The sequence below is a fragment of the Halichoerus grypus genome, chromosome 13 (assembly GCF_964656455.1).
Source record: "Halichoerus grypus chromosome 13, mHalGry1.hap1.1, whole genome shotgun sequence".
NCBI classification, from domain to species: Eukaryota; Metazoa; Chordata; class Mammalia; order Carnivora; family Phocidae; genus Halichoerus; species Halichoerus grypus.
The window spans coordinates 62,742,515-62,756,329 of NC_135724.1; the positions used below are offsets into that span (position 1 = coordinate 62,742,515).

Consider the following 13,815-nt stretch of genomic DNA (forward strand, 5'->3'; position numbering starts at 1 on the left):
CTGGAGCATCTCCCCTACACTGCTCCTCCCCCTGCCCAGCTGGCCCACCCTGCACCCTGTCTTGGTGGCAGGACACACAGCAGTGCTGGTGTCATCTCTGAGCAGGCTGCAGGGAAGGGCTAGGCCTCAAACACCAGCCCCCTGCCTGAGAGCCCCTGCCTATAACCTTTGATTTGGGTCATAAACTTACACCCTGCCCCCATCCTAAGGCTCAGCACTCACTGTCCAAGGGGTGTCAGCCCCGTTTCAGTTGAGGAAACAGCCACAGCCTGGTGAAGTACCCAACACACCTTGCTGAAGACCCAAAGGGTCTGAGCCCAAAGCTTCACCCCAACACGAGCCCTATATGCCCTAGCCGACCCTGAAAGAGGGACTTTGGATCCCTGAGGTCCCCTATACCATTCCCAGCAGAGCCCACTGAGGCCCCAACAGGGGAAGGGCACCTGCCCCCCACACCTTCCAGCTCACTATGGACGGTAGGGGAGTGGGAGGACCCTGGGCTGGCATGAGGGGACCCTCTACATCAGAGCCTTGATAGGGCCGGTCTGCCTCAGCAGCGGCTCCAGCCCAGGGCTCAAGGAGATGCAGGGCTGGGTGTGGGCATCCACCATGTATGTGTGTGTGGGGGGCCTGGGCTGAGAAACGGGCACTAGATAGAGAACAGGCCCCCCGGCCCGTTTGCTGAGGGGCCCTTCATGAAAGAGCTGGTATGTGTGGCACTGGGAAGAGCCCTGGCCGGGGAGCATCGCTGTGGACCACCAGTGACGGCCTCACGCTCAGGCAAGGCCCACAGAGACGACATTTTCTAGTTATTAGCCGTGTGGCTGCCAACAGCTTTGTTTTCTCCTAAGTCAAGCACGCAAGAGTCTGGGTAGAAGCCTCTGTGGGCTCTAGCCCAGGGCCTGATCTAAGGCTGCAAAGGACGGCAAGGCTCCAGGGCCCGCGCCCCCCCCCAAGGGTCGCCTCCTTTCCCAGCAGTGCCAGGAGGCGTGCGTGTCACTCGTGATGCCCAGCCCACAGCGCGGTCAGGACAGGGTAAATGCTAGCCCTTGCTGAAGGGGTCCCAGGAGCTTAATGAAATTAGCTCCTTCAAAAACGCCCCACTGTGGCACTGCCGCCAGCCCAGGGACAGACACCCTTGGGAAAAACCCCAAATCTCCTCAGGAGCCCTGCTTTGGTCTGAAATGCAAGCAGAAGCCTTGGCTTGAGGAGGGAAAAAGCAGGGAAAGCAAAGCAGGGAACGAGGGGCCCTCTTTACACTTCAACAGGGCCAGCTTTGTGGCAGCGCCCCCCCGCCCCCCTGAAGTGCCCACTGGAACTCTCCAGCACCCCACCCCTCCCCCACATCTCACCCTCAGGACAGGAGGGAAACAAGTGCATCCAGAAACTTGCTCCGATCCTCTGCTTTCAGTTCAATTACTGAGGTAATGAAAGAAAAACATCTCGTGAGGTGGAGGAGTGGGGCTGAGAGTGAGGCGCAGGAGGAGAAACAAGTCAGGGTGTATTAACTCCCTCTTCCCGGTCATCCAAGATGGGAACCACCCTCCGGCACATTCCAAAATGTACTCAGCCCCTTGGTGGCCTGGAATATTCTGAACTCAGAGGCTCTATTTCTCTGTCCTCTGTATTTAGTCCGCAGAAACTGCTGGTTGCCCTGTTAGTGAGGCTGGCTGGGGTTACAGTCTGTGGGGAGGACCCTCCAGGCCGCTAGAGGACCAGCAGTGACAGCCAGTGGAGAGGACACAGGGATGTGACGGTTTAGAACAGATCCAGGCAAAGACAGGCCTTCCCCCCGTGGTGGACACAGAGCCCTGCCCCATCGTGGGTTGCCTGAGGCCCTGAGGTCGGGCAGGAGGCTAGCCTGAAGTTTTGCTCTGGCCAGTCTCTCTGTAGAAGGGAAACACGACGTGAACTGCCCCCATTTCCAAGGGCCCTCATCAAACAGGGCAAAACCAGGCCAGCCTGGTCCTAGGAGCCATCTGTGCCACAGGCCATGGATCCAGGAACCCCAGGCCCAGCCTACCCAGGTGGGGGCTGGCCTGCCCTCTGTTGTACAACCCCCCCCCCCCCCAGCTCTCCACCCACATGGGAAGCCAAGCACCTTCCAGCCCATAAATCCTCCCTCTGAGAAGCCAGGACATCCTGCAGCCTGGCCAGCACCAACCTCTCCCACATCTTGGGCACGAAGTAGGAATGGGGGTGTTGCTGCTGGGGGTGAACCCACCCAACACAGAGCTGTAGCCCAAGTGGGCCTGGCATGAAGGAGCAGCTCTAGATGCCGAGACAGCTGGGGTGAATACTGGGTCTCTGATGCCAGGACTCGTTGTAACAAATCAGCTGATGTGACATAAGAAACAGTCCTTTCTGACAGATGGGGGTTATAGGCTGAGGTCTATTCTCCCCAAATTCATGTGTGGAAGGCCTAACCCCCTGCACCTCAGACAGCATGTGCTGTATTTGGAGATGGGGCTTTTGAAGATGTTTAGGTTAAACAAAATCACATGGGTGGGCCCTAATCCAATCTGACTGGGGTCCTTATAAGAAGAGGAGATTAGGACACACAGAGGGACGACCATGTGAGAACACAGCCACCTATAAGCTAAGGAGAGAGGTCTCAGGCCTCAGAAGAGACTGACCCTGGTGTACACCTTAATCTTGGACTTCAGCCTCCAGACCGTGAGAAATAAGATTTCTATTGTTTAAAGCCCCTAGTTTATGGTATGTTGTTAGGGCAGCCCAAGCACACCAGTACAAAGCCGTGAGGGGTCACTACGTCTGTTTTACTTAAAAGTCTAGCAGCTAGAATAAAAAGCAAATGTGGCCCAATGTGAGCCATGTTCCATGCTGGCCTCTGGAGAAGCTGTGGGGAGTCACGGGGAGCACTGGCCAGCCTGCAAAGCCACCACCTGGACTGGGCTCTTCCATTCCCTGGACTCATACAACATCAGGCCAGGGCCAGTGCCCAGGCCGTCACACAGGACCACGTGGCAGCCTCAGGCGGGCCCCTTCACGACAACACAGACAGGAGCTGCTGGCCTGCAGTGGCGGCCAGCACAGCCTCGGAGGCCGTGTCCGGGGGTTGCCGCAGGCCCTGCTATTTCCACGCCCACAGGAGGGGCAGGTGACCCCTGGGTGAGGCTGGCCCAGGAGGCTTTAGTGGCCAGTCCTGCAGACTCCTTGGTGAAGTGGTCTCAAGGGCGAGACTCTAAGGCCAAAGCCAGGCCTATGGCTCTATGGACAACACCTGTTCCCCCTCACCCTGGGAGCCCATCAGGGCCCAGACAGGAGGCGCAGGGCCCCACGCATCCTAGAGCTCCCTGAGCCACTTGAAGCAGCCAGGCCCGGGGGCTGGCTCCAGGAAAGTGAGGGGGTGCTGACAAGGTATTTCTGGTGATGCCAGCTTCCCTGGTTCGAGGCCAGTGCTGACCTTGAAAGGGCCCCAGTGCCACAGACTCTTACCTGAGAGGTCGAAATGGTTGTGTAACGTTCGGGAGTTGGTGCCCTCTGCGGCCTTCTCAAACGCCCGCCCAAAAAAGCTGTAGACACAGAAGAGGTGTGTTGGGGGCCCGCCCACTGTAATGGACCTCCCTAATCCCTGGGACAGACACTGGAGTTGGCCCAGACTCCTCCCTGGCCACCCGTTCTGCCTGTAGGCACTCCTGTTGGTACCCCTGCCTGGGCCCCAGTCTTCTGAGGTCTCACCCCCACTCCTGGACAGTCACCATCTCTCACTGCTGCTCCCGCCTGCATCCAGCTGAGCGCTTCGCAGCCCTCAGGGCACCAGCGTCCCTGGGCACCTCCCACGGTGCACCCTGACTGCAGCCTCCCTCGTGCCTGGCACCGTGTTGGCAGCTGGGACAGGAGAGGCAGAGGCTCAGTGGGAAGCGTGCTGGGATGGGGGTTTCAGATGAGATTGAGTCACACACAGCAGGGTGGGGAATGGGAGGAGCCTGCAGGGCCAGGGTGCAGCCCAGCTGGGGCTGCTGAGGGCGCAGGTGTGGGGCAGGGAACCCCCCGGGCTGTGCAGGTAGTAAGGGCTGGCAGTGGACGGAGAGCATCATGGGGAAGGGACTCTTGGGCTGGGAGAAGAGGCAGAGGAGGGGCATGTGCTTCAAGCCCCCACAGTAACTCTCATACGAGACTGTGCACACCAGTCAGAGCTAACCACTGACCAGCACAGCCACGTACAGCAACAAATTGATGGCTGGAGTGAGGACACAGGCGGCCGTGCTGGCCCCTGGGGGAGTGCTTGCTGGCTGCCTGGAGAACCCAGGCCAGGAGCCCCTGGCCAGCTCCACCCCGTGTGACTATGAATCCAAGACCCACGGCATAGCTTTGGAAAGCAGCCCAGCAACATGGAAGCACTTATCTTAAAAAAGTCCATTGTTTCTCCCAACTTGCTACTAAATGGCCTTTGCAGACACAGAAGGAGGTCAAAGCTCACAAGAGCAGGGCTAGGATTGATCCAGATACAAGACCAGTGTCTTCCACAGCAGAGGCCAATAAGAGCTAACTGGGAAAACTGACAGGCACAGGACACTGAGCGGTCCTTGGCCCCCACGCCACAGCACTGGGCAGCTGAGTGGGGTGTCTTGCAGCCAGCTGTCAGTATCTTACCAAGGTCACCTCTTGGGATGTTGCTGGGGAGCACTGGGCCTGGGGCACTGACTCTGCCAGGGAGGCAAAGACCCCCAAGGATGGTGACATTAGCCCCTGGGATTAGTCAGGGGGCTCTCTGGCCAGGCAGAGCACGAAGGGAGCCACAGGGAGAACCAGGGAGCCCCTCAAGGTCCAGCCTGCTGGCTGACACCAGGTGTGGATGGGAGTGGGCAGGAGAAAACCTGACCTTGCTACAGGAAGAGGGCGAGAACCCAGGCCAACAGAGGCAGGGGAAACATTGGGAAGACAGTGAGAGAAGCTTCTCAAAAGTACAAGATGAGCCTATGCATTCACAAACGCACCAGTACATTGTCTATAAACAAAAAGTTGGAAACAGCCTGAACGTCCAATAGGAAATGACAGGTAAACCATCATCCACTTAACAGGCTTCCTACTGTTAGAAGTCACTTTCGTAAAAATGTGCACAAAGGCCTGATGCTTGGTGAGAAAACAAAACAGAACTACACCACCGATGGAAGTCCAAAATGTTTCCTAGATGCTAAATAAAGAAAAGGCCGAGGGAGAACAGGCAGCCACAACCCCATGGTCTGAGTGACTAAGCAGTTGTGTTAGCTTCTGCCGCAGCTGGAGCTGGACCCTCTATCCGCCGCCCAAACCATGGGGGCACAAGTGAGCTCAGCTTCGGGCGCTGTAGCCGTCTCTGGCAGGCAGGCAGTCTGGGGGTGCACATCCCTGCACACACCACTGAACAGTTTCTTGTATGTCGGCTCGTAACTGAACTTTTAAACGTATTTGGCAAATGCCTAAATTTGGGATTCCGTGAGCAATGAATTTGACTCACAGGGGTGGGGGCGAGGATGGGAGACACTGACCAGCTCTCCTCAAAGGTTAGTGTGAGGCCCAAACAAGATGGGGAATGATCTTTCATGAGGGTTTTGAAGGCATCGCAGAGCTGGTCTCGAGGAACTTTGCAGGGGAAGCCTAATTTCTGGGGTGGGTGACCTGAAACCTCTCAGATTTTCAGTATAAGCTGCTCTTCAGAAGAGGGTTTAGGCCAAGGGAGGGCTGGGGTTCTTGCCCAAGGCCACATAGAGTCAAGACACCTAATCACATCTCACTGTAGGTATGTAGCCTATCCTAGGTGGGTCTGACGTTGGTCTTCCTGGGGGAGCCAGACACCCTTGCTCGGGAGGCCTTGAACAAACTAGAAGCATTCAAAAGTCCAGTCAAGGGGTAAGGTAGCAGCTCAATGGCTAACCTGCAGCCCACATATCTAAACCCTCAAAGTCCTGCTGCATGGTGGAAGAGGCTGTCCTCGGTGTGGTGTTGAGGGCCAAGATCACCCAACTCAGCAGAGCCCACAGGCCAATGACAAGCCTGGCGCTCCCAACTCCCAGGAGATGCAAAACCTGGCTCACTTCTTTCTGTCCGAGCTGTCGGTCTCTGGGGGGATGCCCACCACAGTCACGGTGCCCTGCTCCACACTCAGGGGTGCAGCCATCACCAAGGGCAACAGCTTGCAGCGCCGGTTCTTTGTCTGCGGAGGCAAAGTGCACCCTTCATCATGGCCCACGGAGGGAGCGCACCACTCAGCACCTAGGAGGCCGAACAGGGCCAGCCGCCCACCCCCCAAAAGCCTCCCGGGTCTTCTTCTCACCAGAGATGCTCAAGTCCCCATGCAGCTGCCCCCCAGGCTATGACACCGTTCCCAGCCTCCTTCTGTGCCAATGTCCCTGACTGTTCCCTCCTTCACCTCCTTTAGGTCCTGACTCAGTTGTCACCTCCTCCAGGAGGCCTTCCCCAACCAACCCTCTCTCTCATCCTGCTTCAGCTTGTCTATGGTGTGTGCCACCATAGACACTGCACATAATCTTTCCTCATTTGTCCCCTTTGCCAGCATGCATACTCCCTCAACATGGAGACTCAGGTGCTTCCTTCACTGCTGTACCCATTGCACCCACACCCTACAGCAAAGGTGACCAACTATCCTGGTTTGTCCAGGACTGAAGGGCATCCCAGGACATGAACCAGGGTAGTTGGTCATCCTATGACATCAGAGCCTGGCTGGTCGTGGTTGCTTAAGAAATGTGAGGGGCACCTGGGTGGCTCAGTTGGTTAAGCTTCTGCCTTCAGCTCAGGTCCTGATCCCAGGATCGGCCCCGTGTCAGGTTCCCTGATCAGTGGGAAATCTGCTTCTCCCTCTGCCCCTCCACCCTGCTCGTGCTCTCTCTCTCTCTCAAATAAATAAATAACATCTTTAAAAAAAAAAATGTCTGATAAATGATGGGCCCTCTGGAAAAATTCACCCATTTTGCAGATGAGGAAACTGAGGCTCAGAGATCAAATAATTGACCTCATATCACACAACTTGTAAAGGAAGAGGCTGAGATTTGAACAGAGCCTAGAAGACTCGCGAGCTCATGTTTTGTCCCTAGTCCATCTTTTGTCATTATTTGACTGTCTTCACATAATCCTCAGATAATCATTTTATAGGTCAATTCAGCAATATGAGATGTCAACCTCCTATTAAACATTTTGTTTAAAGTAGCCCCCAGTGTAAACCCTCATCCAGGAAGCAGAGTAAGACTCTGATTGTTGAAATGTGAGGGATCTTCCTTTCTGTGGTCATACCCAGTGGGGAGTCTGATGCTAGCTGGGTTGGGGTGGAGGGGTGTCCCAAGCCAAGGCAAAGAAGGGTGTTAGGCGGTAGAGAAGACAGAACCACACGTGGAAAAGGGAAAGCCAGACCAGAAAACGAGCTTTTGCTGGGAAGCAAGTCTGTGCTATCACCAACTTCATCTTTCCTCGATCTGCCACAGCTGAACCTAGCCCTAGCCCCACATACTCCATGAGGTCCCTTTGTACTTGTCCAAGTGACCAGGAGGACCAACTGATGAAATCAGAGCTTACAGGAACTGAGATCCTAAGGGTCAGCTAAGGAAAACACAGCTCAGAAAAACTGAGTTTTTCCCAGACCCCACAGCTGGTACATAGCCACAGTACCCCAAGGCCAGCTTCTAATGCCCAGTCCAAGCTCTGCTCTGAGGCTCTACCTTCTGGCATCCATCTACCCAACTCCTCACCGAAAACACGAAGGACTTGAGCAGGTGTCTGCTGAGCAGGCTCAGGGACGCTGGTTTGGAAAATAGCACAATGTCCGGAGTGCCCTGCAGGGGGAGGACATAGAGATAGTCAGAGGGGGCTTTTGGCAGGTGTGGCCTGGTACCCATCTATCCATGGGAAGCCTGACCTCCATGAGGGAGCAGTAGAGGAAGGGCCCCTGGGAGATAACAAGGTTGGTGCAGAGGCAGCTGGCAATGGTCTGCTGTGTGGCTCGCAGCTGCTTCTTAGCGAGTTCCAGGCCATGGTAGAGCTTGTCCAGGTTACTCCTGTAACGGGGCAGACACACAACTTTGGCACAGAGTCACAAACAGAACACTTGGTTCCTGGGGGGTGTGTGGGGATGAGTTTCATTCTTTTCCTCCTGCCTTCCCTATCATATGCAAGGAAGGATTAGGGGTGCCTGGTGGCTCAGTCAGTTAAGCGTCTGATTCTTGGTTTTGGTTGTGAGATTGAGCCCCACATTGGGCTCCATGCTGGGTGTGAAGCCTGTTTAAGATTTTCTCTCCTTGGGGCGCCTGGGTGGCTCAGTCAGTTAAGCGTCTGCCTTCGGCTCGGGTCATGATCCCAGGGATTGAGCCTGGGATTGAGCCCCTCGTTGGGCTCCTTGCTCTGCTGGGAACCCGCTTCTCCCTCTCCTCCCCGCTTGTACTCTCTCACTGTTTCTCCTTCTATCTCAAATAAGTAAATAAAATCTTAAAAAAAAAAAAAAGATTTTCTCTCCTCCTTCTGCCCACCCCCCACCCCCGCTCATGCTCTCTCTCTAAAAAGAAAGAAAGAAAAAGAAAGAAAGAAAGAAAGAAAGAAAGAAAGAAAGAAAGAAAGAAAGAAAGAAAGAAAGAAATGATTAAAACATGTATAAACCCACAGTGACCAGTATAAAAGATGGAGAGGGGTGCCTGGCATCAGAAGACAGGAAACTGAAAGCCAACAGAGGAAAGACACTGCCCAGCAGGTCCTGGAAAGTACCCAGAGGACTCTGACAGAGGAGGGGCCAGGGCAAGGCCCAAACGGAGGACCAGGGACCCCCCCCACCATTGATGGGTGGATTTTTATCCTCCCCAAGAAAGGAGGGTTCTCCTCTAAATACATTAAAATGAACTCTCTGTGGAGAAGTGTATCCAGAAGTTAAGAGTCCCAAAGTGTCATACTGGCTCCCCACCCACCAAGATGAAGCAATGCCTTGTAGCCAGCAGGCTATGCCCCAAGACCCAGGGCCTCACCAGGCTTCCACAGCCCCCCTTTTGAAAGTGAGGACCACCAGACATTTGGGAAATTCCTGTGCCCTGAAAAAATGACCCTAGATGAAACAGAGATGATTTGGAGAACAAAAGAAAACTTAAAATGAACTCTAATTAATATCTTCAAAGAGACTGGGCAACTAAGAAATTCGTAAACCACTAACAGGATGCCATGAGAAAGGAACAATCAGAAACTGAAGTATTTGTGGAAAGTAAAGTGATTGCAAAAAAATTAAAAATTCACTCAAAGACTAGAGAATAAAGTCAAGAAGCTTCCTTCGCATCAGTAACAAGACAGACATGGAAAACATAAGGCACAAATCAGAGACAGAGTATTGTTCCAGGAAGCCAGGAAAGAAAGAATAAAAAACACCGATGTATGTGTGGAAGGAGTAATAAAGAAATAGTAAAAAAGCATTCCTAAGCTGAAAAATCTGGGGCTTTGGATGGAAAGGGCTCGCCTGAGAAGCCAGTACAATCCATGAAGCAAAATCCACCCTAGACACAACACGATGAAATCACAGAACACTGAAAAGAAAAGAAAAAATCCTGCAAGCTTCTTTAGGTGGGATGGGAGTGCATTTACAAAGAAACAAGAACCAAGATGGCTCAGATTTCAATTACCAATACTTGCTGCTAGAAGACAGGGGAGCAATGGAATCCACATTCAACAGGAAATTACCTTCAGCATTGAATTGTAAATAAGCTATACCAGGAACCAGATGAGGGCAGAACGAAGATATTGTCGGATATGCAAGAACTAAGAACGTTTATTTCACATGTGCTCTTTCTTTAAAAGTTACTTGGGAATTGTGCTCTAACAAAATGAAAGAGTGAAAAAACCAAAGATAAGGATCCTAAGAAACACTGGCTCTAATCCAGGGCACAGTCAAGGGCCATCAGTGGTGGCAGCAAACAACAGGCATAGAGAACTGCAGGTCCAGGCTAGTGTCAGAAGACAGAACCCCAGGCTTTCCCAGACAAAAGGGACTCAGGGAATACCTCCTGGAAGGAGAGCTGGAAAAAAACTGGATATGATAAAGAAGGCAATTAAGATCTCCAGGAAAAGCAAAGAGCAGTACCAGAAAGTAAGGTAATCACTGCACATGAGTGACTATTTTATTAACACAACAAAGTAACACTATTGATTTTCATCTTCTAGACTCTATCTATAGCCAAGGATGAGATGACTTGCATTTTATTCTCTAACCCAAGATTAAGTGTTATTAACCATGAAAATGTAAAAGCATAAATTTCACAAAGTGAAAGGTATGGGGAAAGAGAAAAGTGAGAATGCTAATATCTTTTTCTTACAAAGTAGGGAGACAAGAGACAATGGTGATAGAACAAGGTGTAAGTATGTTACAATTACAAAGGAGCTACAAATAGTGGCATAACTGTACCCACAGGAGGGGGAGGAGCATAAAAGAGGAATAAATGTCCTGTCATAGCAAGAAGTCAGTAGACAATGTCTAAAACTGCTCCATCAACTCTGGGATGAGGGCAGCAACAGTTGATACTATAGTTATGGCATTTCCTCAAATTTCTAGATAAACATACGTAGAGCAACCACATTGCGAACCAAAAATCTAGGATTCTCACAACAAAACAAGAGAATAAAGGAACACTACAGACCCCAAAATAAATATAAGCAGGGGGAACAGACCACCGACTAGCCACAAGACTGGTGTATCACTGGAGTCAGTGTGGGAGGGAGCTGAGAAGCAGCAAGATCTAAGAACGATGAAAAACTCCAAGCAACTGGGAAACAGCAGCCCAAAGTGAGAGTTTTGCCCTGTCCAAGAGTAGGTGAGTGCAAGGAGCTGTGGTACAGTGCAAGGGGCCATGGTAAAGATGAGGGGGCCAGAGCAGTCTAGCTCCAGTGTCCCACCTGGCCATCCAGGGCTCCTTTCCACAGTGAGGAAAAAGTGCTGAGAATGGAATAAAAATTGAGTAAGACAGAGACAATATAAAAAGGGAAAAAGAAGGTATAGATAAAAATGCACTGGGTTAGTAGTGGAGGTTCTAGCAGCTAGACTGGAAAGGAAGAAGTAAAACCATTTCTATTTGCAGATAACATAATCTTGCATACATGAAATCCCAAGGAATACACTAAAACACTATTAGAGCTATTAAACAAATTCAGTAATGTTGCAGGATAAAGATCAATATACAAAGATCAACTGTATTTCTATGCAATAGCAATGAGCAGGCAAAAATAAAATTAAGAAAGCAAGTCCATTTACAAGAACATCAAAAAGAATAAAATATTTAAGAATAAATTTAACACAGAAGTACAAGAAGAGTTCATTCTCTAAAAACTATAAAACATTGTTGAGAGAAATTAAAGAGGATCTGAGTTAATGGGAAAATAGCCCATGTTCATGGACTGGAAGATTTAATATTGTTAAGACAGCAATACTCCCCAAATTTATCTATAGGTTCAATGCAATCTGACTTCTTTGCAGAAATTGACAAGCTGATCCTAAAATGCATATGGAAATTCAAGGAACACAGAATAATTAAAACTTGCTATAAAGCGACGGTAATCAAAACAGTGTGGTATTGCCACAAGGGTAAATATACCAATTGATGGAACATAGTTGAGAGTCTGGAAATAAATTCCCACAATTTTGATTTTCAACATGGGTGCCAAAATGATTCCGTGGGGGAAAGAAGTCTTTTCAACAAATGGTGTTAGAACAACTTGGATGTCCACATGCAGAAGAATTAAGCTGAACCTGTTCCTTGCACCAGACACAAAAATTTACTTCAAATGAATCATATCTAATGTAAAGGCCCAAACTATAAAACTCTTAAATGGCTTCTTAGATATGCCATCAAAACCATAAGAAATGAAAGAATAAAGATAACTTGGACATGATCGAGATTAAAAACTTGGGCTTCCATAAAAAAAAATGAAATCTTGCCATTTGCAATGACGTGGATGGAACTAGAGGGTATTATGCTATAGCCAAACTATGGAAAGAGCCTAGATGTCCATCAACAGATGAATGGATAAAGAAGATGTGGTATATATATATACAATGGAATATTATGCAGCCATCAAAAAAATGAAATCTTGCCATTTGCAACGATGTGGATGGAACTAGAGGGTATTATGCTAAGCGAAATAAGTCAATCAGAGAAAGGCAATTATCATATGATCTCACTGATATGAGGAATTTGAGAAACAAGACAGAGGATCATAGGGGAAGGGAGGGAAAAATGAAACAAGATGAAACCAGAGAGGGAGACAAACCCTAAGAGACTCTTAATCTCAGGAAACAAACAGAGGGTTGCTGGAGGGGTGGGGAGGGATGGAGTGGCTGGGTGATGGACACTGGGGAGGGTATGTGCTATGGTGAGCGATGTGAATTGTGTAAGACTGATGAATCACAGACCTGTGCCCCTGAAACAAATAATACATAGTATGTTAATAAAAAACAAAAACAAAAATTTGGGCTTCAAAGAATAGCATCAAGAAAATTGAAAAGATAACCCACAGGATGGGAGGAACTACTTGCAAATCATATGTTTGATAAGGGATTTGTATTTAGAATATATGAAGCAATTCTTTTAACTCAATAATAAAAAGACAACTCAATTTAAAAATGGACAAAGGGCTTGAATAGACAATTCTCCAAATGAGACCTACAAATGGCCAATAAGCACATGAAAAGCTATTTAATATCATTAAGCCATGAGGGAAATGCAGATGAAAACCACGAGCTCCCACTTCACACCACTTCATACCACTTCACACCAGGATGGCTGTCAATGAAAAAGACCGACAATAACAAGCATTGTTGAGGATGTGGAGAAATTCAAACTCTCATACACTGTTGATGGGAATGTAAAATGATGCAGTCATGGGGTGCCTGGGTGGCTCAGTCGTTAAAGCGTCTGCCTTCGGCTCAGGTCATGATCCCAGGGTCCTGGGATCGAGCCCCGCATCAGGCTCCCTGCTCTGCGGGGAGCCTGCTTCTCCCTCTCCCACTCCCCCTGCTTGTGTTCCCTCTCTCACTGTGTCTCTCTCTGTCAAAAAAAAAAAAAAAAAAGATGCAGTCACTTTGGAAAACAGTCTCGCTGTTATTCAAAAGGTTAAACAGACTCATCATATGACCCAGCAATTCCACTCCTAAGCATATACCCAAGAGCAACGAAAACATATGTCCACACAATGCATCTATGTGTATTTATGGCAGCATTATTCATAACAGTCAAAAGGTAGAAACTACCAAATATCTGTTAACTGATCACTGGATGAATAAAATATGGTATATGTCCAGACAAGAGAATCTTATTTGCAATAAAGAGGAAAGAAACTCCTTCATGTTGCATCATGGATGAAGCTTGAGGAACCTTGAGAATATTTCCCTTTCCCTCAAGGGAAAGAAGCCTCAAATTTATCACTATAAAGGACCACATATTGTCTGATTCCATTTATATGAAATGTCCAAAATAGCAAATCTATGAAGACAGAAAGTCAATTGGTGGTTGTCTGGGGTTGGGAGAGATGGGGGATTTGGGAGGCAATGGCTAAGGGGAACAGGGTTTCTTTCTGAGGCAATGAAAATGTTCTAAAATTAGGTAGTGGTGATATTTCACAACCTTGTAAACATACTAAAAGCCATTGAATTGTACACTTTAAATGGGCAAATTATAGTGTATGAATTATAGCTCAGTAAAGCTACTTAAAAAAAGTATGCTAGGGAACAGGGCCAGGAACCCCCAGAGAGCAGACCCCTACATTTTTTAATACCGCACAAAAGGGACAGAGTGGCAATTCTCTGAAGTTAGAAAAGCTGTCTGAGTCATGCCTCCTCTGAAA

General features: G+C 49.5%; 1 protein-coding gene across 1 annotated transcript in view; it reads right to left on the bottom strand.

Annotated features, from left to right (window-relative positions):
• Positions 1 to 13,815, bottom strand: part of CDC45 (cell division cycle 45) — a 34,023-nt gene that overhangs the window by 457 nt on the left and 19,751 nt on the right. The window contains exons 14-18 of the mRNA XM_036104242.2: positions 7,871 to 8,009; positions 7,704 to 7,787; positions 6,039 to 6,157; positions 3,460 to 3,536; positions 1,353 to 1,419 (exon numbers count right to left, since the gene is read on the bottom strand). Of these exons, the coding sequence (XP_035960135.1) occupies positions 1,355 to 1,419; positions 3,460 to 3,536; positions 6,039 to 6,157; positions 7,704 to 7,787; positions 7,871 to 8,009 (484 nt within the window). The 3' untranslated portion in view covers positions 1,353 to 1,354. The remainder of the gene's footprint in view (positions 1 to 1,352; positions 1,420 to 3,459; positions 3,537 to 6,038; positions 6,158 to 7,703; positions 7,788 to 7,870; positions 8,010 to 13,815) is intronic.